The sequence below is a fragment of the Hermetia illucens genome, chromosome 4 (assembly GCF_905115235.1).
Source record: "Hermetia illucens chromosome 4, iHerIll2.2.curated.20191125, whole genome shotgun sequence".
Classification (NCBI taxonomy): domain Eukaryota; kingdom Metazoa; phylum Arthropoda; class Insecta; order Diptera; family Stratiomyidae; genus Hermetia; species Hermetia illucens.
The window spans coordinates 15,201,426-15,226,904 of NC_051852.1; the positions used below are offsets into that span (position 1 = coordinate 15,201,426).

General features: G+C 41.1%; 1 protein-coding gene across 2 annotated transcripts in view; it reads right to left on the reverse strand.

The window, feature by feature from the left end:
* Positions 1-430: 430 nt before the first annotated feature.
* LOC119656171 (putative uncharacterized protein DDB_G0282133) overlaps positions 431-25,479 on the reverse strand; it is a 56,354-nt gene continuing 31,305 nt past the window's right edge. The window contains exons 2-6 of one of the 2 annotated variants that reach the window (XM_038062517.1): positions 13,399-13,500; positions 12,881-13,339; positions 12,174-12,458; positions 8,141-11,630; positions 431-2,458 (exon numbers count right to left, since the gene is read on the reverse strand). In XM_038062517.1, the coding sequence (XP_037918445.1) occupies positions 2,400-2,458; positions 8,141-11,630; positions 12,174-12,458; positions 12,881-13,339; positions 13,399-13,500 (4,395 nt within the window). In that variant the 3' untranslated portion in view covers positions 431-2,399. The remainder of the gene's footprint in view (positions 2,459-8,140; positions 11,631-12,173; positions 12,459-12,880; positions 13,340-13,398; positions 13,501-25,479) is intronic. The other variant, XM_038062518.1, reaches the window with a different exon arrangement.

The window sequence follows — 25,479 nt, forward strand, 5'->3', positions numbered from 1 at the left end:
ACAAGTACCCAAACAAGGCGTATTTGCACAAATTATTTCGATCCTGACCGGTTTACTCAAACAGTTTGCACAGCCATTCAAACAGCCCCATGGACGGTCGAACTGTTTGCACAACGCAGAGTTTACACCAATTGTTCGCACGTGTATGAGGAACTTTAGACAACCTAAATAGCTATAGGTACCTAGAGTGATCGGCTTAACAACAAAGCGCTGTAAAATATTGTTTGTACACATTTATCGATGTCAGTCATTTTATTTTCATTAGTTTTTAAATTTCATGTCATTTCCCTTTGTTTGGAAGGCCAGCGAAACTAGGATTGCGGGTTATGGTTTAAAGGAATCTGATAAAAGGACACACTTCATTCAAAATTTGATGACGAGAAGAAAACCAACATTTTTTTTGTTTCTTAAATTCAATAGACACCTAGGATTGTGTGCATAAAATTATATTTTAATTCGACTTTCTTCAGTTAGTTAATATTATTTTTATTTAATTTAATTTTTTTTATTTTTCACAGCGCATACACCTCCTTACTTAATAGCAATCAAATAATATTTAATTACTTCTGCATCTTAAACTTTTCATAATATTTTTTTTTCTTTTATTTTATAATTTTATCAAAATTCTTTTGTAACTGTAACGTAAGTTCTTGTTTCTGCAAATTTACTCAAACATACTTATACTTGTATTTATTTTTATTTTTTTTATTACATATTTATATCTAACGCAGTATTCGCTCATAACTTATACATTTCGCTCTAAATTATTTTTATCCATTACTGATTTTGACTATTACAATCAAGAGGCAGCACCTGATAAGTAAGTGCCCTTGTTATCGATCGAACCGACGCGGTATTTATTATTCCTTTTGTTTTTCGAATAAGTTAAAGTCGATTCAGATGATGATTGCTTCGCTATTTGCTTAGGTCGTTTCAAATTCCACTTTTCATGTGCATTTTCTCGCCTCGAGTTAATCCAATCGATCATCTTAGCCAACTTTTAAGAGATAAAGTTTCACTTATCGCATTGCATGCGCCACACAATTTCTCGATGCGACTAGATTTTACTATGATTACAAGCTCATATGACTTTGCTAACATGAACGCAGCCATGCCGACAACAGTCTGATGCACTCAAATTGGTATCAGGGGAAATATGTAGCATGCACTGCAGATAAGAGCAAATTTCAAGATATTTCGTTACACCCTCTTCACAAATAGTTAATCAACAAACGAGAGAATGTTTTCATTCAAAACGAATGGTCTAGCGTAACAGATGCACTTGTTTTTCATAAAAAAAAATAAAATAGATATTTTCTCATCTAAATTACCGTGGATTTTATAGATAAAGGTATATTTCTATGAAAGTAATAATGCGTATAATTTAAAAAGTAACAAGTTTTAAATAAAAAGCGAGTGAATATTTCCTCTCGAACATTTCGGGTTAAATGAGGAGTGAAAACGTAACAAACTAAAATAATTCATTTTTTTTTTCTTCTTTGTTTTCCTTGTATTCATCTTTTCTTCATATAATTGTGTTAGATGCGGTTTGCTTTGTTCAAAGTTGCTTTCTCTCTATTTTTAAGTAATTGCTTAAATACAAGAATTAGAGATTAATGATCAATTTCTGCTTCATCTTCATTTGCTTCTGTATTAAAAACCAAGTCTCTTCTCTCTTGGATGTAAAACGATTATAATATATATATGCATATATTAATAACACCAAGTGCAAATTATGCAGTTAGGAGCTGTCGCCGTTGCGCATGCTCTGTGTTCTTTGATGTTACAGTGATAATATACACGAAATATTGAATGCATAAAAATCTGATCGCTATTTATGTCACAGGACATGAATATCTATATTAATTGTTACCTTCTCTAAATATAGTTATGAACATTTTTAATTCAATATAAGAACTACCTAAAGCCGTAATTTTTACTCTTGTGTAATGTGCTTGTTTAATTTTAGATTTATTCTAATTTATATTTCAAATATTTCCTGTTAGAGCATTAACGAAAGAGTAAAATTTACATAAATATTATTTCTATTAGTTTTCCTCTTCTAATTTTAATGTAATTTCAAATTAAGTATAAACCTATGTTTTTTTCACTTATTTTCTCTTTTTTTTTAAGTTTTTTTTCTTCTCCTCAGTATTTTGTATCCGCACAGGATTTCCGATCAATGAATTTCTATCTTATGTTCCGAATGAAGAAATGAAAGTTGCGTTCACATATTATTTTACACACGCACACTTGAAGAATCACACGTTAGCTTTTAGTTTATTTCTATGTTACTTTAAAGTATTTATTTAGCTAAATTTTTAAAACCATTCCTGACGTGGAGCTGTCCTAGCATCATCCGGTATATTTGTGTTGTTTTAGCAGAAGCTGCTGCAAGTTTATTGTCCGTCGTAATATTCGGTTTCACCGTTTACACCGTGCATAATGTCTTCCCAAGCTGAAAGAAAATGGGAAAAATTATCTTATTAAGAGCTCAAATATAGCAAAAAACGAAAGGACTTTATCAATCAATCATCATCAATTTAAGGGAAATAAGCTCCAAAGTACAAATTTGCAGCCTTGCTTTTAAGGACCTAATTTAGAATCGATGGGAGGACTTAACGCGCTTCAATTTAAAGGCCAAGTCAATGATGATGCAATTACTCAGCTGATTAACAAACACTTTGAAAACAGTTAACCTAAAGTAAGCGGAAGAAGCCGCCCTTTTTCCGCAACAAAGTATTGAGGACGAAGTGAGAGTTCATTCTCCTGTGGAGCAGCAGGGTTAACAGCATTCGAAATTTAAAAGCCCCAGTGCGACCGAGTTTTCCGCAACCGAGCGAAGACGAAGGATTTTGGTGCGCGTGTTTACGTTTTTGAAGTAAACTTGCAATTTTTCCTGCAAATCCGCATTGGCGGAACACGGATTGAGAGACGGAAACTGATCAACCAGAGCCGTGCATTCGAATTCGCATTCGAGTCGCAGCCCAGTAGACGGAGCCTGAGTACGAGAGCTCCATCGTTTCCGACCTGCAGCCACAAAGCGGAAACCTGATATAGGTCTTCAGCTCAGCGCAGTCTCCGAAAGCAGCTAGCAACATAGTAGCAGTTCGATCCCCGGCAGATAGCACCAGCCGCTAAGAAGCGGAAGCTGACTTTAACGAAATCACCATAGGGAGCCGAAGCCGTCGACTTGGATCATCCGCACGGTCAGAAGCCCCAACCTCAAAAAAGTCGCGCAGGGAAAAAGTTTCAAAATTTTATATTTATTTACTTATTTTAGTATAGAATTAATAATAATTGTTGAAACGCCGCAGGAGACGGCATACCCTTTGGACTATTCGAGTTCACACGGATGACTTTCGGGTTGTACAATGCGGCGCAAACTTTTCAAAGGTTCATTCACACGGTCCTGCGAAACCTCGACTTCTGTTTCGTGTATTTGGATGATATTTTGGTCGCTTCTTCCTCAGAGTTTGAGCACTTAGTCCATCTCAACTGCATTTTTCAACGTCTCCTTGAGGCCGGTTTAGTCCTAAACGTTGATAAATGCAAGTTCCTTCAGACACAGGCAAGATTCCTCGGTCACTCCATTTCCTCTGAGGGAATACAGCCCGACTCAGACAAGATGCAAGCGATCTCAAGCTTCTCGCGTCCGAAAACCATGAAGGAGTTGAGGAGCTTCTTGGGCATGCTAAACTTCTATCGTCGTTTCCTGCCCAAGGCCGCCCAACACCAGTCCGTTTTGTACCCAACAGATTGTGTGGTCTGAAGAGGCTGCCGCGCGTTTTATGAATCCCGACAACAACTGGCTGACACTACACTCTCGGCATTTCCTCTACAAGATGTACCCCTAGCCGTTTTTGTTAATGCGTTCGACATCGCAATAGATGCTGCTCTTCACCAAAAGGTGAATCAAGTCTGGCAGCCATTGAGCTTCTTCTCTAAACAGTCAAACCCCGCTCAACGGAACTACAACAGCACCTACTATCGAGAACTGCTCGCCGCATACTTAAGCATTAAGTACTCCCGTTTCTCCCTAGAAGGCAGGCGGTTCACAGTGTTCGCGGACCATAAGCCTCTTACGAATGCTTTGAAACAAAAGCCCGACTAAGCGTCCCCTCTTCAGCTTCGACACCTGATCTGTCCGACATACACCATGTGTCCGGCAAGGACAACATAGTTGTTGACGCTTTGTCACGTATCTCTTGTACCGAAGCCCTCTGTCGAGAGTGGATTCCTCGCTTTGACCTCCCTTCAGTGATCGTCACTGATCAGGGAATGCAATTTGAGTCCACCCTTTTCTCGGAGTTAAGCAAACTCCTGGGGTTCAAACGCCAGTGGACTACGGAATACCACCCGCAATCCAATGGGATTGTAGAACGTTGGCACCGGACGCTGAAAGCAGTTATTATGCCCCCCGAGACGATCCGTCCTGGACTCAAATTTTGCCTCTCGTCCTACTTGGCATATGAACAACCCGCCGAGAGGAATTTTCTGCATGCACGTCCTTCTAAGAAGGTTGCTGTTTAATCATTGAAGGAAAATTCTGGGATGAAAAAAACGAAAATGCGAAGCAATAAGGCTGTAACTTTACGGCCGGAATATGGGTCAGATAATATGAGAAACAGGGAATCTATCACAAGCTGGTCAAGTCTAGAGCTTGCCTGGATCTACAAAGTTAAAGGAATATGAAACAAGTATAGTGTCAGCTTGCCTCACTGTCCACACAGGAATTTCACCTCGTCTTTTTTCTGGCTTATCTGGTACCACGTGAACCGAGATAACTCTCCGAGTTCATATGTCTCAGTAGAATTCCTGGAGCATGTGTTCTCGGCCCGCCTATTTGCGATTGCCACCCAATGAGAATTTATTGGGGGCTGTGGTTACGTCCACATCGGGACTCAAGCGTGGAGTTGCGCTGTACAACTCGGGTTTCCAGTTAACCCGTTGGGGAGTTCCGTCCCCACGTACTCAAGGAGGGCGATCAGACCCGAGTCTGCAAGGGCTCTGCCACGAAGCCTCACCGGAGGTTATCTGGTACCATGAGAATCGGGATGGCCCTCTGAGAGCATATGCTCCAGGAGAATTCCTGGAGGATGTGTTCTCGGCCCGGTTATTTGCGGTTGGCCCCCTAGTGGGAGTTTCGTGGTGGTTGTGGTTATGCCTACATCGCGGGCAGAGCTCCTCGGAGCTCGAGCGTGGAATTTCGCTGTACAACTCGGGTGCCGTACCCCTTAGTTGCGACAGAGGTGTTAGATAGGCCTCGCATCCACTGGTATGAATGCTGACCCTGCACTCAGTATAAACCAGGATCGCTGTGCTTGCATGGCGGGGCTCTGATTGTAGTCCCAAAATCAATCCGTGTCCGAAGAGGACCGTGGGATTATGCCTACACGGCGGGTACTCACGTACCGTAGGACTTTCATGTACAACTCGGGTGCGCTCGCAATGAAAACTTTGCAACGAGCGCTGGCAGAAATTATGCAAACGCGCATAATAAACGCAAGGGAAAAAGCCATCCCTAAGAAACAAATGAGAAATGGCAAAATACCAGGCTGGAATGAGGGAATTTGATGGCAAAAAAAGGGTTCAATAAGGCTAGAAAAAACTCCAAAAGGCTAGAAATACAGCCAACTGGGATGATAGTCTAAGAGATTGCAGACTCCGGCACAAAGCCAACAAAGACGAACTGAAGAAACCCAGATTGGAAAGCTGAAGTAGGAAACAAATCCGTGGGGGATTCCATGCAAATCTGCGGAAGGAACAACCGCTCACATTCATCAAAGTTGAGCAAGGAACGACGGAAAACTGGAGTGACACAACTAAAGCCATGTTGGCAGGCTTCTCCTCTGATGACAATCCACATGTAGACACGGCTAATCAATGTAATCTTAGGACTCGATCAGGACCACGATAGAAGATCGCGGTGAAGATAAAGCGGAAGCTGAGGGGCCGTTCGAAATTGCGGAACTGGAAGCTGCAGCCAACCGATTTCGGAGCGATAAGGCGCCAGGGGCTGACCAAATCAAAGTGGAAATCATTAAAAGGGGCGGTCGATACGGTTCCAGATACCAGACTCCAGATCCGGATACCAAATGCAGGAAATGTATAACTTGTGTCTCTGCAAGACCACATTTTCCCTGCGATATGGAAGGTAGGATTTATAAGGAGGAGCGAAAGGGCAAGGCAGAGGTGAAGTCATACAGATCAATATGCTTGTTCCCGTTGGCTGGCAAATTGCTGGAAAGGCTCACCCTTAACAGGCTGAAATCTTTTCTTGACGACAGACCTAGAGTTGCGAAGCGACAGTTTGGGTTCCGTACAGGGAAGGGCACCAAGGATGCAATCTACGAAGTGGAGAGTATTGTTAGGAGCAGTCAAAAGCCCTGCGTGCTTGCAATCACCTTTGACATTGAAGGAGCCTTCGGCAATCTTTGGTGGCCAGCGGTACTTAAAGAGCTAGAAAGAACGGAGTGCGCACCTGCGCTCTATGGGCTCATCTTCCGCTATCTACGGGACCGAAGAATAGCTATGGAAGACAATTTCGAGGGGGAAGAAAAAAAGAATTGGCAAAGGCTGCCCTCAGGGTTCCATACTCGGCCAATTTTGTGGAATCTTGTCTTTGACCAATTAGCCATCAAGCTGTCTAGTATATCGGAACAAAATACTCCGGTTGCTTACGCAGATGACGTTCTCATCCTGATCGAGGGCAGAAGGCGGAGTGAAATTGAAGATTTCGCCCGAAACGCCACAGAAAATATTACCTCGTGGTGCAGCGATATCAAGCTTACACTATCAGTGACGGGCAATCCTCCTGAAAGGGAAATTGTCCAGGAGGGCACAGCTGAAAGTGCAGGGCAGCACTATTCAAATGTTAACAGCCTTACAGTACCTAGGCTTATGGATTAGTGGATTTAAGAGCCATAAGCGACATATGGCTGAAGCCGCTAGTAAAGCAAAAAAATATTTAGCCAGTTTGCCGGCCTTGCAAATTTCGAGTGGGGACTAGGAAATCGGGCAAAAACCGTCCTGCACAAAAGGTTATTCTTGCCGATCTTAACTTATGGAGCGAAAAAATGGTACGGCATACGAACGAAGCATACACAGGGCCCAACAGGTCAGCACAGCGAGTGAAAAGGGGCGAATCACAAGGTTGTTCTTCCCAGACATTGCAAGCAGGCTGAAAATGAATTGGATGATAACCAATCATTACACAATGTAGAAATTACCGGGTAATTACCGTCATTGGCGGCAGGACGAATTATTAAACGTGGCCCATAGGTCAACTTTTTAGGAACATTCGGGCTAAAATCTTTATCTCGGGGAATGCCTCTGGCCTAAGCTAACAGAATTAAGACGATTTTGCGGGTAACTCGATTGCAGGCAAATAGCCTAACCTTCATTTTAGTATAGGGAAAACACGGATAATTAAAATATTCGGCTAATGCAACTAAGGAGGTTTTTCGTACCTGTACAACTCGGGTGCCATATTTCTTAGTTGGGTAAAAACTTCAGATAGGTCTTGTATCCACCAGTATGAATGATTGTAGCCACAAAATCAGTCCATGTCTTGAAAAGACAGTGCGTTTCGGGATGAAAAAGTTGTGTGCGAAGATGGTTCTAAAGAACCTTTCAGAGAAGCAAAAGCAACATCGAATGACCGTCGCAGAAAACTGTTTGGAACAAGTGGAAAACGATCCCAAGCTGATCGAGTTTTTACAGGCGATGAGAGCTGGTTTTACCAATAGAACCCCGAAACCAAACGCCAAAGCTCACAATGGTGGTCTTTTTTTGTTCCCTAGAACACAATCGGTTGTCAAAGGAATCCATTTTGAGTCAATTACGGACATCCCTGACAAGGGTACTCACGAACATCCCAGTCGAAGCGTTCCAGAAATGTTACGAAGAGTCGAAAACGCAGTCGAATCGCTGTCTAGCTGCCCAAGGGGACTACTTTGAAGAGGATAGCAGAGTTGTAGAATGATTTTTAAATATACGGTTTTTTATGGAACCAGTGTCATTACTTAATTGTCTAACCTCGCAAGGAGAATATTGGTACCAATACAAAACTCATCTCTATCTACATATTTAGCCACCCCAAAAATAAATAAGAAACATTATAAAAAAAACTACTTACCAAGTCCTACGAAGTCCACAATTTTCTCATAGTTGGTCGTATTTATGTCATGTGATATTGGTGGCGCTACGAAACGGATGTTGATCTCCTTTCGCAGACGTTTCATCATCATATTATTATCACAACTAGATTTTTGTTGAATGGTCGACGATTCCGAATGAGGATTTCGGCAATTCATGTTTGCGGTCGGCATGCCAGTCGCCACAGAACGCTTTATATAATTATTTTTCGTACAAATGTCTATAAGTGCGGTCGCATCCTTCGACAATGAATTATTATTCGGAACTGGCGTCGAAACACAGTTTGTAGTCGAAGGAGCAAAACCTGTTTCAGAATTGCCGCTATTACTGCTACTGTTATTGTTATTATTTATAGGATTTTTCCTCGTATTACTAATATTTACATTATCTGAATTAGGACTATCCATTTTATTTAGATGATTTGTTAACGGTAGATCGTATTTAGTTGTTTCGTTATTCGTAGAATCTTGAACTTCATTTAAATTAGCACTAGTCATAGGATTATCACTAAGCGCATTTGTAGTTGCGTTTGACGATGATGATGATGAAGACGACGCCGACAATGGTGTAGAAAATAACACATTTGTTGATCCTAAATTGGTCGCCACTGAATTCGATTGTGGTTGTAACTGGGAAGAATTATATTGTGATGAGATGGAACAGTTTTGGGTTGCCATTATTATTGCACTATCATTAGGAAGAGACGAAATATTCGAGGATGATATCTGATTATATTCTTCATATTCATTTGCAGAAGTCAACTGCGCTGCACTACTCGACTCAGTTTCAGTCCCCATGTAAGCGCTTGGACCTCCCTTTTGAGATCCTGAACCCATTGATGCAACATTATTCTGTTCCATTGATTCTGAAAAAATGCTTCGATTATTCGACGAGGAGTATCCCAAGTCTGAATGCGGTGACAAATGCACGTCCTCGTGAACCGTATCCGACGTTATACTGCTGCTGCTGTTTACATCCGGCCCGGAAATATTGTAGCTGCCAGAATCGTCCAAATGATGATTGCAGTCAAACAGTCGCAGTTCCTCCTCATTGAAATCACCAAAAGTAAAATCACTTCCTCCACACATTACACTGTCGCTGGCATCATTCAAAATAATCACTGCCGGGCGATTCGAAAGTTTACCCTGTGCGGAAGCAGAGGTATGTTGACTCATTTCATCGCCACTTATATTATTCAAATTGTGTTGCTGATGTTTGTCCTTCTTTGATTTACGATTTGTCGACGGATTCACTCCGCACACTTGTTGCTGCTGTTGCATTGGTTGCAATGATTCCAGCTTGTTGGGTTTTCTAGGATTAATAGTAGGAGCGGCTATGCAATGGTTTTGAATCACAGCTTCGCTCTGGACTGCTCCATCAGCCGCGACCAAGGTATGGTTCGTTTGGACTTGTGGCTGCCTCGACGAGTTCTTCGCGTTGTTCATTTCCACTAAGCTCGGCGACAACGATTCAGGATTCACTTTGGTATTAGCTTTTGATTTCTTCCCATTATTTGTTACTATAATACTACTTATAGTACTACTACTGTTCATATTACCTAAATTATTACTATTAGATGATGAGGTAGCAGCTATTTTTGTATTCATATCTAAATTATTATTAATGACTATTTTGGATGTATCACTCAAGGCAGAATTTGCAGTGATTGCAAACGCAGTGGTGTCGCTTGATGCGACAACAGGTGCGGTGATCGAAGAATTGGAACCAGATACCGCGCTGGGACACACAATGCAGCTGGGATTTGTTATTACCGTTGAAATTTGTTGTGCCTGTTGACTGTACGCTGACGACGGTGGCGGCGGCGATCGCTGTTTATTTGAGATCACTTGAGATCCTGTAGGTAGCACCAAAACTCCAGCGCTACCTGAGTTTTGAAGTGATTGAATATCGCTAATTGGATTCTGGGTCGAGTGCCTTTTAATGGTTTTCTCTAGAGCGGGATACTGTTCGGCACTGTAGAATCTCTCATTATCGGCACTTTTCGATTTTTGAAGAGTCTGCTTCACATTCTCATTACCTCGAATCACATCTGTCAGTTTTGCACCCCCTACCGTCGTTGGTGACTTGCTAGCACCCTTGACCGTTGAATCCACTATCACTTTATCTCCCAAACTCTGTGAATAACTAATTTGCTTAACGATAGTACTCGTACTACTCGAACTACTGCAACTCGATGCGCCGTCGTAACTATTTGACATTCTACTGCTGCGATCAATTGCTAAATCAGGAAAATCTTTCACCAAAGATTTCGATTTCGCGCTTGAAGATCGATTTTTCGATGGATTTGTTTGGACTACATTTGACGGGGCCTCTACTGTAACTGGGCTCGTAACGTTCGACAGCGTAGATACAGACACAGCAGGCCATTTATCCTTTTGATTGGCTCCCGATGTATGCCACATTGCAGCATTTTGTTTAGTTGCGTTCACTGTTCGTGCAATATCTGCATAGGATTGATGCTGCATTTGAGATGTATTACCGGACTGATAACGGCTACTAACCGATTCTATAGGCAATGAATGAACGGAATCTAAATCGCTAGAATCAGATTTCTCTGATGGAGGAACTGAAGACGTTGATTTTCGTCTAGAATCGTGTGGACTATATGCTGTGAGATACGCATCTCGATCGTTCGAGAAACTATTGCTGCTCTGATACTTTTTATGTCCAGAATTGGTGGGCTTTGATGGAAAGGATGGGACGATCTTACCTGTAGTGATACGAGCCTCTTCTAGACTTTGACGCTTCTTCGATTTTTTCTTTTTCGTTACTACATGAAACTCGGCAGTTTCACTTTGAGCGGACTCCATTGACAGAACGGACAGACTTCTTTCACTTTTCTTCTTTTTCTGTGGTTGTTTCTCCACTTTTTCTAACTTCTCGTATTTTTCTTGTTGTTTATCCAAATTATCTTTCACTTTCTTCGCTTTCTCCTTCTCCTTATTCTTTTCACGCACTTCCTCAATGGCATTGTTCTCCCCGAGGTAAGTTAACTCTTCGGTCCCCCACGATCGTCGCTCTCCACGTTTGGAATTCTGTTTCGCATTCTCCTTTCCATCATTCGGGCTGGTTACTGTGTTGTTGCTAGGTTTCTTCCCTTTCGTTCGCATTATCACGCCAGCAGCCAGTTTTTCATCTTCGTCGAATTTTGTACAACTTCTCAATTCCTCCAACGATGTGCTCTTCTTAACCTTGTGCATATCTTTTTTTAGATCTTTATCTTTCTTTTTCTCCTTCTTCTTACATCCGGCAACTGTTGAGAATTTATCAGATTTTTTTGTCGAATCGGTAGTTTCGCTGTTCTCAATAAATTTCACTAGAGTTTCAATAGGATCACATCCCCGGTAGCCTTCTACTTTGGTTACGTCCACAGTGGTTATGTTACGATCAGCGTCGAATTTCTTTTTCTTTTTCGTTACAATTGCGTTGCCGTTTTCGTCTACTTGCGGCTGCAATCATAAGAAAATGTTTACCGATTAATTTTCCTGAACAAATAAGCATCTCATTCATTCTTTGAACAAATATACTGGACTAGATAGAATGTGGTGCAAGGGCCAATTGGGAAAAAATCCCTTTTCCGAGGAGCCAGAAAAAGGTAACCAAATTTTCAGGCGGTCTACTGTTGATCGAAATGATCAGACTTCAACACTTGAAATTTTATGATCTCAAAGCAAACCTAATCGCTGAAATGTCCTTAAGCATTCACTAACGGACCATTTCGTTACTAAAAAGAGAAATTCACTCTGATCAATCGGACGAACTGTCAGAGCAGAATCAGAAAATAATTTAGACAATTTTTTCCTAACTTCACGCTTCACAAACAAGACTAGAACCGACTATCGGACAAACAATTCTGGTGCAACCAAGTGCAACTAATTTGTTTTGTCTATTTCAAAATTGACAGTTCCAGATCATTCAAAAACTCTACTCTTAACCCAACCAAATAAAGTTCCTTATATACGAAAAAATCTGTTTTTTTTTCTAAAACTTACCGTTATTACTTTGCTTGACTGAAATATTGCCATTTTTGGCTTCTCAGGTTTTTCCCCAAGTACAGATTGACAAGACTTAGAAGAATCATCAAATGGCAATGCACAAGTGGTCGCATCTACATTAGCCTTGCTACGTTCTAATGATGAGAAACTGACGGTATCATCGACCCAATGACCACCAATGCCACTTTTCGATTCAGGACATGAAATTTCAAGAGTGGTCTTCAGATTCATTGTTGCAAATACTTCGACACCAACATCTACATCCAGCGGATTAGCTTTACCCTGCATCAATACACATACAAATTTCGATTCCACATTCAGAATGAACAGATAATTCGTAAATGATAAAGTATGACACGAAACTGAAGATGCATGAGTCACAAGACTTTTTGTCGTTTGGCGACCCTTGTTCGCCGTATGCCACTCAGGAGAACGTGTTATCGGCAATCATCTCTACACCATTATCTTCGCGAAGATTACGTAAATCACAATTTGCCGGAATTAGGCTAGATTTCTGTGTTGAACTTTCGTTTGTTTGGTTTGGTTCTATTATTTCGCAAGCCATAAATCCCGGAAAGATCTCGATCGCGAAATTATATCTTCGATATTCAAACATAATTAACTCGAAAATAAATAAACAACGCGTGTCTCGTCTGTAGCATTTCAAATTTTCGTGTCACACTTGAGCATTTCATGAGCATTACCTGTGATCCATCTTCGCAAAAGTCAATTTCCGTGATAGTCGTGTGATCCCCCAAAATCGGATAATCCTTCGATTCATATGATAGTGTCGAATCCTGTCCGCCATTAGACGATGTTCCTGAAAATGTCCGCTCCGCCTTGCCCCTTCGCTTACTACCAACTTCATTTAAGAATCGAGGCTCGTTCGACAAAAAACAATTAGAGACGTTAACATTGCTCGGTAGACTGCCACCCTCACGTTGTCGCGTCGAAACCAACGAATATTTCTGCGTTCGGGAATTGTGATGATGACGTCGATTGCTTTTTCCATATGTGTAATCGTTGTCAAGCATATCATGCGCTCCAGACTCCTTTAAATCTTGCAATGATCCACCGTGTTGATTATTTGAGCCACGCTGATATCTCGCCTCACTTATTGCAGGAAACTCATCTTTCGTTCTCTCCACATGCTCGAGAAGCTTCTGTAAAAATTAAATTGAATATTAGCCACAGTAAAATCATTATTTACTGCTTTACGTACCCGGAACGTTTCGCTGGTATTTTCTCGATCTTTCGGTGATTTGTATGAAATAGCTTCCTCGAGGAGATCTTTGAAATCGTGATCATTCATATGCTTCAAGCTCTGAAAGAATAAAAGATAAAGATTGTCATGAGAAAATAAATAGTGAATTCGACATGTTTTATCTTAAATTTTGTAAATGAGCCCAACAAGCAGAATCTGCAGAATCTGTATTTACCAATTTAACACAACACAACAACATCACAAAATAATAAAGACGCCGTGGCTGGAGGAAAGCGCAAATTTGGTGTTGACAGACTGACGGAACCAGTATCGGTTTCGCACAGACTACGAACTGCAAGATTCCCATCCAAAACAAGGAACATTCAAATAGTACAATGTTACGAACCAACGAAAACTTTCAATACGAAAAGGAGGCTTTCCATAAGCAACTGAATATCCAGAAGAGGCTTCTTAGAGGTGACATCGTGATCAAATTGGCTGATCTGAATGCAAGGTAAGTTCTGACATCTTGCCCGGACATATGAGGGGATACACAGTCTTGGTGACTATTACGAGAATGACAACTTTTTGGCGTCCTATGTAGCTTCTATTGCATCGTCTAGCGACTTATTGTTCGGGCCATGTCATTTGGGTCTCAACAGACCGCTAGCACATGAGAAATCAGGTCGACCATATTGCGATTAGCAAAGATTTCAGAATTTTTTTGCATGCACATCCGTAACAAGACGCATACTGACATCGTCTTCGAAAGAGCTGCTATCACCTGTTGGTGGCTTGTACCAGGTTCGAAAGCTGCGACCTCCCAAATATAAGCCTACCGCCCACATGATTCAGTTGTCGTTCGATCGTTACTGATCAGACGACAGATGCCTTGAATAGTCCCCAAGGGAATACCGGCGAGGATTGAGTCGCCACTTAAAGCACTCTTTTCTCACACGCTACTCAGATTGTCGGCCACATTCTGAAAAAGCATCCACAAGGCGTTGCTGGCAAAGCAAACATGGAAGTGGATTGATAAAGACAAACAAATGAAGGCCCTATTGATTGTAGTAATGGAGGCAAGTGCAAATCTTTCGATAACCCTATTAGTCGTTGAAAATAGGCTCCTCATATATGGTTATGAGCAGCCTGAGTAGTGGAAGGAGCCTTCCATCGTGATACTTCACCTTATTAACATCCGATAAAATTTCACTCCTTACAATAGTTCTTCAAGCACACAGTGCGACTTCCCTTGACAAAATTATTACGCTCGAAATGGCTATTCACCCTTATTTGCGGAGACAGATTACTCCTCCAAACAGAAATGAAATCATCTCTACTCAAGCGGAAGTGAAGCAACATGGGGAATCGCGCGAACCTAACGAAATAAACATCACGCGGATTAAAACCTGAATGTGAATTTTGTAATAATGAAAAGTAGCGGATCGCGCAAAAGACTTCACCCCCACCCCCCTCCCCTACATTCCCAAGGCTAATTAGCACAGAGGCGTGCAAGCATGTGTCGACAGAGCGCTTGGATGGAATTTCAGTATTTCCGGGCAGATCTTCACGATTAATTTAGACATTTTTTAGATTTTGGGATAGCTCTTCCCTCTAGGCCGTCTCGGCCCACTCAGGATGGTCGTCTCATCTCCCATCCCATTGGTCATTACAACCGACTACGCGAAATAATATGTGGCACCGGACGTGCTACGGCTGACCCGAATGTTGGCAGTTCGGCGATCACATGGCTTGACTCAATAGTCAAAAAAAAACTAAACCCACCCAGAGTAAACTATTCTAATAGAGACGTGAAGTCTCGAGGCGGGTTGATACCACCGAAAATTTCAATCCCAGAGGACTTAAACGGCCCAATAAGGGAAGAGGCAAAATCACAAAAAAAACTAACCCGCGCGGGATAGACGGGGAAGTACTAACCTTCGGTCGATTCTACCACCTACGCGACAAGTGGTCCCGGTCTTTCTTTCCCCTTCATGGGAGGCCAGATGACATGGTGGCCCTGCGGAGGCCCACCCTAAACTAAATGTTTGCCTCCCCCGTGCTGCTTCAAATAATATGGAGGGGGACTCTACGGTTTGTCAGGAATCTGATCGGAATCGCAGACGTAAGTCCCTCCCAGCCTTGGGATAGAGTGACATAGTCCTCGGCAAACATTTAAAAAGGTATAGCTCCAGAACTTCGGATGGACAAGGTTATTTCTACATCCTCCACTCTTAAACCTGGTGAACAGAATCCTCCTAAGTTCGTTTAGGCGTCAGATTATTCGCAAGCAGAGGAAGCCACCGACCCACCGGGCTTAAACGCCAAAAGATAGCAGGAATGCCACCTTTCTGGCAACAGCTGTGACCCCACGTCGTTGCGTTGCGTTGCGTACGTAACAAGTCCTCATTTGAAATTCCTGGAAATGAGATCCTTCCCAGCGAGTGTAAGGGGATGATCATTATAATTCAAAGAGGGGTTCACGTGTTGTATGCGACAATTAAAGGGATATTTGCTCGATTCCCGCTTCCGAAAAATGATCCTGAACTGTACCAACAAACCTCTCGGAAGCTTGATTGACAGAGAGGCTCATTCCTAATCTGGACCCTCCCACATTAACTCCATCGACACCCCGCGGAACACTGTGCAACGCTATGTGAAATGCAGATCACCTATTCATTTGCTTTTATTCAATTTCAGTTTCGATTGTGTCATTATTAAATTTATCTAGAATGCTCTGTGCCGAATGAGCATTTTAAAGAAACCTATGTGCCCAAAATTGGCTTGTGGCACACCAGAGTAGAATCAGTATTGCATTCTATCACCGATCTACATTTCTTGTTATCGATAACGTTCTCCATGCTGCCTCGGTCAGAAAACGTAGAGTAAATCAATGAACCATAACATATTTAATCTAATATCTTCATGCTTGCTCTCTTACTGAGAATCTGGACAAACAAAAGAAGAAAGCAGGATCGGACTGAAAATTAATACCAGCATAAGCAATGTTCTTAGTTCCCATTAATGGGCAAAATAACGAAGACGTCGCACAATTTGTATATCTCGGAAGGTAGCTACATAACTCCCTGGACGGTTACTTATCTTGTCGTAGGGAAACGATTCAATAAAGCAGATCCGCTGGGGAATTAGAAGAAAAATATGAAGCGAAATAGTTATCAAAAACCATGCCAACATACTATATGACTACCTGCCAGGGCTTAATGGTGATCGATATGTGGCTGCGAGCGATAAACTCTGGGTGCCAGGCGACAAACAATGCTCATGACAGCGAATAAAGAAACAGCAAATAAAAACAAGTCGGGAAACCGGAAGCTGGACGCTTCAGGTACGAAAGGTTTTGTGTATTTCTTAGTACGTAGCACGTAATATATGCATATATTATGTGAGAGTGTCCACTTTCGGGTGATAGGGTGAACTTAAGGGGGGTTTCTAACCAATTACAAAAAATTGTAGTAATATACTATTATTAACTTTATTTAAACAGATATCGACATGGAAGGTATTTCGGAGCCCAGGCACCATATAGTGGCAGCCTCCTGATTTTTTTCAGATTTTTCGGTTTGGTAGTTTCTGAGAATGGCCCCCTTAAAGAAGTGATCACTTTCAACCCCCCGCGCTCCCCACCCTTCCAACGAATGTCAAAACTAAGATCGGCTTTGAAAAGTACTAATCGAGACCTTTAACCTTGATACCCCACATGACTATATTTGATGAAAAAAAAATTTACACCCCCCTTTTGCATGTATGGGGACCCCCCCCCCCCCTTAAATGCGATGTAAAAGGATGTAATTCACTGTATGCGTGAGCGTTCACAGTTCCCTTCTTTCTACCAAATTTGGTGTCAATCGCTATAACCGTCTCCGAGAAAAATGCGTGTTACGGACAGACAGACAGACAGACAGGCAGACAGACAGACAGGCAGACAGACAGGCAGGCAGACAGACAAACAGGCAGACAGACAGACAGACAGGCAGACAGTAAGCCGATTTTGTGTTTACACAAAACCTTAAAAATGAAAATCGAGCCTCGATCGTGACAATCCAACGATAAGTCAGAGGGCAATCCTGAGCTCATCGATGGAGACTCTCTTAGTCTCTAGACTCAAAATCCAATCACTATACGAAGCGAATCCCTTCTGTTAAAACTCCTGACGCTGGACTAAAGTCGGCGCCACGGGTTAGCGATTGCTCCCGCATAAAACAATACCGGGGGCTTCCACGTTCGGGTAAATCATAACCTTTAAGTTTTACCAAAATCGAGGGGAAAAGAGCTTCCATCGTAGGGAAATTAGAAAGTAGAAAGAAAAATGAATAATGGTTCCATCCAGGGCAGAGGCAACTCATCAGACGCTGCCTCACCTCTGCCCTGGGAGCAGCGAAGGTAGCGTCTGATGCGTTGCCTCTGCCTTGAATGAAACCATTAGTCATCTTTCTTTCTACTTTTTGAATACCTGGGGGCTATGCCCAGAATGAGGGGTGCCTGGCCCAAGAAACCTAGAATAAGTTCAACATCAAGTAGATGTGGACTCAGGATCCCTCATTTCCCAAACAAAAAATTCTGTACATTATTGACTTCACGTCGGTAAATCCTGGTTCAGCAATATTAGATAATGTTAATGAAAATAGAAGATTTAATGATGCCTAAAATAAGTATATGCATTTGTATAATGTTTGCACAAGTGCTCGGCATATTAGTCGATCAATGAAATGCGTGGTATATTTGAAATGGATTGTTTTTACAATTTTTTTTAAAATGAGTATTAATACAGGGTATTTTAATGAACGTGTACAAATAGAATGCATACTTTATATGAAAAAAGAGAGGATTAGGGAATTTGGTCCTGATCGCAAGTGCGATCAAGTGTATAATAGCTGAAAAAATGTCGAAATTGAAGCAAAAAGCGATAACTAAACTAACAATTCGAGCGTGAGTTCAATGTGTTTGCCTCTACGTACAACTTTAAGAAAAGCAAAATGGTACTATGCAGTCAGTAAGCGGTCATCTATTACTGCTTCAAAATTAACTCGGCATTGACCCTCTGGTATGGGAAAAATGGAGCACTTGCTAACAGTTTGGGTTGAAGATATGCACCAGCAGTCAATACCAGTCCAGGTTATTATGGCCAAAACCAAGTCCCTGTTTGACGAGGTTAAGGAAAAGAAAAGAGAGCTCAATATGTACCGCTGAGATTGGTTTAATGGATTCAAACCTAGTTCACAGCCTTCGACTTCGAGGAGAAGCAGCCAGGACTGATACGAAAGCAGTTGATCAATATCCTTCCACATTTAAGGTTTTGATGAACAATCGAAACTATCCCCCTAATCTAATTTACAATGTGTTTAAACAGGGCTGTTTTGGAAAAAAATACCTTCACGCACTTTTATTTCTAAAAGCGAGCGGCAGGCCCCTTTATTTCAAAGGAGCTAAGAATCGGCTAACACTTGTTTTGGGGGATAATGCAAGCGGATATTTTAAAATAAAACTTCCTTTGCTGTACCACTTGGAAAATCTACGAGCGATGAAAATTCATAAAAAGATTTGCCTGTCATATGGGGGGATCACCGTAAGAAGATACTGTGAGGAGAACGGCATAGAGCATAGTTTTGGATAATGCACCCGGGAATTCCACTGACTTGGAAAATACTGAACCCTATTTCCCTGTAGATTTTGTCTTTCTTACCCCCAATACGACTTCATTACTTCAGCCTCAGGATCAAGGAGTAATAGCTGCTTTTAAATCATATTATTTCCGGGGTACAAATGGTCAGTTAATTCGTGAAACAGATTCAGACAAACAGTCAATGAAAGCATAGTGGAAATCGTTCAACATTATGGAAGCTATTAGAAAAACTGATGTTTCATGGGGAGAAGTTACAGAGAAGTATGAACGATTACTGGAAAAAAAACTGTAGCCCGAAGTAATCAAAAGTGATGAAAATGGTCAAGCGGTTTCAAATATCCTGAATGATATCGCATAAACACAGGGCAAGTAAGTGGGGATTTAACGGAAGAACAAGATATCATCAAACTAATTGAATCCGATATGCAGCCTTTAGCGAACGAAGTTCTTCTCGAAATAGTTCAACGAGAAACACAGCCAGAAAAGCTAGCTTTTTGCTGTACTCTAGAATGTGATGTACGGCCATATATTACGGATCAAACTCTCAAAATAAGCTAATCTTATTGTCCATATTGACGATATCACAATCGTTGTAGTAGACAAACATCTTGGGGATTTGGTCTGAACATTTATTTATTTAATTTAACGGATAACAGAGTAAATTCCAATTAATAATTGTCTTCAGGAGGAGGAGAAAGCAAAAATCTTATCCTACGTTTAAAACTACTTAAAGTAGAGAATATCTAAGTTAATATGAGGAGCTGGAGCATCTTCTTCATTTGCCCGAGATTTGCTAGTAAGAAAGGAATAGTCTGAACTTCTCTTTAAGTAGAGACCATCATTCCGCGAGCGCAATGCTGACCACATTGCCTCCTAGTGTACCGTTACGATTGAATAAAGTGCTTTAACACACTTCAAGGCCCTGATCCAACATGGATTGTTGCGCCAACAATTATTATTATCATTCCGCAAATGTTCGAATCCCAAGAAGCATGGAACGGAGTTAGCTGCACTATAAGCTGTATCGAAGAAGAAATTTGAAGGTTAGAGGGCCTACGAAAAAAATGGCAAGGAGAATACAATTCTTACCGTAAGAATTAGCCGGTAGGACTTTAGCCCTTTCAGGATTTAATGTCTACAGATAGTCCCGTGATCATAGCGAATGAGGAAAGGTGATTTTAGAGAGTTAAAATCCTCAATTGGGGGTCTCAATGATTTCCGCCACTTAAAAAAAAAGACGGACAGACAGGCAGAAAGCTAGAAAACTGTAAAAAAATAAACTAAAAAACTATCAAAAATAGTTTTGCCTCTAAATTTCCAACACTATGATATTATTCACCAAAATATTGGATTGGGGAAAAATTAATGTCGTATTTGTGATCGAATTGTAACGCTTTATTTAACATACTTAGAATTATCCGATTTAAGTCAAATATGCGCCGTTTTGTTCGCAAACTTATTGCTATTTAGAAGGCAACTCCATTATCCCCCTCTTATAACCCCCCCCCCCCCCCCTCCTTATTTGCAAAAAACTCAGACAGCCAGTTTTCGCAGGCCTCTTTTGAGGCCAACTTAGTAACACCAAGAGCCTTTTGCATGGACGGGAAGAGATGGTAATCACTTGGTGCCAGGTCCGGACTATTCGATGGGTGCAATAGGACATCCCATCCGAGCTCCCGTAGCTTCTGGCGGGTCATCAAAAATGTCTGAAGCCGATCGTTGACCTGGTGAAACAGAATACTATTCTTATTGACCAATTCTGCTTCAAACGGTCGAGTTGCTCACAGTAAAGGAACGAATTGAGGGTCTGGCCATAGTTCAGCAGCTCATAGTGGATGACCCCCTTCCAATTCCACCAAACACTCAGCAAAACCTTTCTGGCCATCAATCCCGGCTTGGCGATGGTTTGGACTGGCTCGCCGCGCTTCGACCACGATCTTTTTCGCTTGAGATTTTCGTACGTGATCCACTTTTCATCACCAGTCACCGTCCGCTTCAAAAATGGGTCGAATTCAGCAGTGCATCGCAGGCGTTGACTCGGTCCAAGAGATTTTTTTCCGTCAACTCGTGTGGCACCCAAACATCCAGCTTTTTTTGGAATCCTGCAAATGATTCCAAACGGTTTTATGGTCATTACCCAGTTCCTGGCCAATCGAACGAATGCTCACATGCCGGTCTGCTTGGATGATTTCGACGATTTTATCGGTTTCTACGACGATTGGCCTAACAGTACGGGGTGTATCTTCGACATCCACTACACCAGAACGAAATCAATCGAACCAACGCTGTGCTGGGCGAATCGTTACAGTATCGGGCCCATAAACTTCACAAATTTTTCTAGCCGCCTTCGTTGCATTTTTACCATTCAGGTAGTAAAAATGTGAAATATGACGAATTTCTTCCTTGGTGGACTCCATCTTTGACGCGCTTTAACTTGAGACTGAAGCGTAGGATCATAAAACTGGCAAAGAGACACCTGTAGCCCAGATTGTCGTCTTCAAATCGCCGTATAGTATGACCCGATGTGATAAGTACAACACAAGATATGTTTAAGAGTCGCCATCTATTGACAAAATACGACATTACTTTTTCCCCAACCTAATATCATAGTTGATGTCATAAATATTAATCGAAAATAAATATTCTTATACAAAACCTACCAAAATAAATTATCTTTTGTGCTATTTTACTTGAAAATTTTCACATGAGCTTGAACAGTTGTCGCAGTTTATATGGGCCAAATTTGGAGAGAAAAAAAACCCAGAAAATGTAATGTAATAAAAGCCAATTATCGGGTTGGCAAAATCTTGTCGATAGTTTAGGTAAACATATAAAATAAACTGAAGTACATACTGAGAATTAACCGATTATAAAAAGCAGAAAAATTTTGAATGAAGTTAAACGGTTATCGCAGTATTTTTTATCTCCTCTTCACTCCTTTCTGAGGGTTGAAGCATCAACAGTCTCTTATTATTTTTTTTCTCTTCACTTTACTCTGAACGTATGCTTGAATGTCATTATCATACCTAATGTGGAAGCGATAAGCGTATAACAGCAGAACAAACATCACATTCGGTGGGTGTAATAGTACAATTCAACTGAACAGGACTATAGACACGAATCAAGGTTCAACTTGTTTAGCTCGACAGAACAGCAATGTCTGCAAATCAACTAAAAATGAGCTTCGCTTGTAAAACACAAACCGTAAAGCTTAAGAGCTACTTCGCCCACTATGACGTTAGTCATGTGACTTTTATTGATAATACTATTAATGGCCTAATTTATAAAGATACAAGTGGTGATCACAAATTAATGATAAACTGATTTTTAGAGTGCCTATAAAAACATAGAATAGATATATGGACCCCCACCCATCAAATCATATAAGTAGATCGGCACTTCTATGAACTACATTCATTTAAATACTTGCAACTGCAGGCTAGTGGAAAATCTTGGGAATAAAACCCAGCGATACCACGTCCTGGTCGTGGATACAATCCGGCTCAATGGTCTACGGTGGGGCATTTACCTAATCCATATCCATCCATAAGGCAATTTCTATGGTAGAAAAAAAGACTGCAGGGCCTTCCTCAGAATCCGTAGGAAGGGACGTCAAATAGCTGTTAGGGGTATTGAAATGGTTCAGGGCTGCTTACCAAGCCTAGACCATTACTGATGATGAAAATACATACAGAAGTTGAACGCGATGAACGACACCTCACTCAGAAAACAACGCAAAAAAAAAACCAAAGCTCTGGAGGAGGATTATAATGAGTGAAGTCTCGTCTCATCTCATCATTTTGACCCGGAGACCAAAAACCAATCGATTGTTTAGAAGTGGCCATCATAAAAAATGCTTAGAAAATTCGGAGTTCAAACTTTCTGGAGGAGGTTATGTCATCTCGATTTCTGAAATGTACAAATAATTGTCGTGACCAGAGTACACCTAATAAGTAGTAACCACACTCACTAAATCGGACTTGCGAATGCATTGGGGATGCTTATCCGCAGCATCATAGGCACTAAACCACATTTGGATACTGCTAAATGTTAAAGCTTATGATGTGTACCGATATGATTCCTCAAAGCATTCACAAGTTCAGGACCATTGAGAGTGCGTACTGCCTAATAATTGTACTGCGATCGTGACTAATAACTTAGGGAGTAAGAGAGAGCTCATACACCCCGCTCTTATCCAGAGCCAATGAGAAAGAATAACAGGAGAGAGTTTTCTTTCACCAAGCAAATTAGCCTGCACATAAAGCCGAAGTTGCGATGTCTACCATTCTCAAACCGAAGTTTGAACTGTATTAAGTCACAGAAGGCCACTTATTGCCTTCTCTCTAAGACAAAAATCAAGGACAGAGATTCAGAGATAATACGAAGCAGTGGCTTCTAAATTTTGTTCTTGTATTTACACATTATTAGGTTGTTGCACATGAAATGGCGGTTTTTGCGAACGTGGAAAAGTTGGCTAATCCAAAATGGCTGATGTTATGTGTCAATTAAAAGCGAATAATGCTCTACATAATTCATGGGTCATTTTGATTGGATAGATTCTGAGAACGACACCTGTTATACGTTTTGGGGGTCATACCAATTGAGCCATGTTCTGTAAAAAATATTTTCCGCCTCCATTTCGCAAGTATGAGAAGCCCCTTATATTCAACACAAAATGACGACACTAGCTATCTAAAAAGGGATTCACAGACCACACCTTCTCACTAAAATTCATAATAATCAATCCAGACTCAATCGAGTGTGACAGACAGACAGGCAAAAAGACAGATATTGAATCGATTTCAATAAGGTAACCTAAAAAAATGGATCGCAGTCAAATACGGCCACATTTTGTATGAGTTTAAACTTAGGCATAGTGCAGGCTACCAGGAATATTAATATAGAATTTCGAGAGGAAACAAAATAGAGTAAACGAACTAAAAGGCATTGGTTTGAAAATTTTCGATCAGGAGATATGAAGCTTGACAATCAGACACGTGAACGACCTCAAGCAGCCATTGAAGATGCAATTAAAGGCTTTGATCGAATCTGATCCCCGACAATCAATTCGAGATATCGCGCTCATTATTCAACTGCTTTATGGCATTTGTATTCGATTGAAAAAGTGAAAAAGATGGACAAATAATTTCCACATCAATTCACGAAGCGACATAGACACGATGATTAGAAGTATGCACTTCTCTCTTTACGCGAAACAAAATATATCCATTTTTCCACAGAATTGTGACGGGCGATGAAAACTGGATCCTGGATCGCCGCCGAACTGTTCAATGGTTTGACGTCGGCCAAGCGGACATATGCCAAAGTTAAGTCTGCATACAACGAAAATATCGGTTTGGTGGCCCGCAACTGAGTTTACTCATTACTCCTCCCTTAACCCTGGTGAAACTACAAAGTACTATACAGAACTCCAAGAAATGCATAAGAAATGATTAAGAAAATAGCCAGTATTAATCGACAGAAATGATGTCTTTCTTCTCCACGGCAACGCCGTGACGCCTGTATCGAGTACTACAGTGCAAAAACTGAATCAATTAGATTACGAGACTCTACCTTACCTGTCACCTACTTATTATCATTTCTTTAAACATCTGGATCACTTGGCCGCTGAGAAAATAAATATTCAATGAAGGTCACGACGCAGACTTGAATTGGGAGCCTTCCAGTAGCAGCGGTGGTCACTTTCCATATGCTATTTTAATAAAATACCATAGAGAAAACATTGGCATATAACTGTACATAAGTTGATGCTAGACGTAGGTAGCTGCATTTCTAGATTTTGCATAAAACAGCACAGTGGATTTAACGCTGTTAATACGTCGAGCGACATCAATTTCGGTTTACTTAAAAGATAACCCTTCCTTCCTTCCAGAAGATGACCTGCCTGATTGAGAACCTCAATTTTTTTATGCAGTTCAACTCTGTTTGCTTCCTCCACAACCAGACTCATTTGGCTAAAAATCCATGATTCGAAGAGAGTTGAGCTCTCTTCAGATTTTTGAAAAAAAATCCTCCACGCCCTCCAGCCAAGGTAGCATGAAAAACCCATAACACCGATGTAGCACGTGATGTCGCTCTAATAATATAATAGTTATAAATTTCTCCGGGAGAGGGCTGAGCCCTCAGAAAACACATAAAACCTGTTCACACCATTGAAGGCTTTCTCAAAATCTGCAAAGGACAGATGAATCTGTGATCTAAATTTCGCAGTGGGAACCACAATAATTAATGGGATCAGTGCAAAAAGATCCAAGTGGGAAACATCATCTCTATCAACCTAATTTGTTCACGATAGCAAACATCACACAAATACCCCTCCAATTGTCGCCCTCAAAATGGGTATCCTTTTTCGGAACCATAACAGCCATCCCACTTCTTCCACTCACGCTGAAAGATTTCCAATTCGCAGATATTACGAATGGATTGAAATAGCAAAA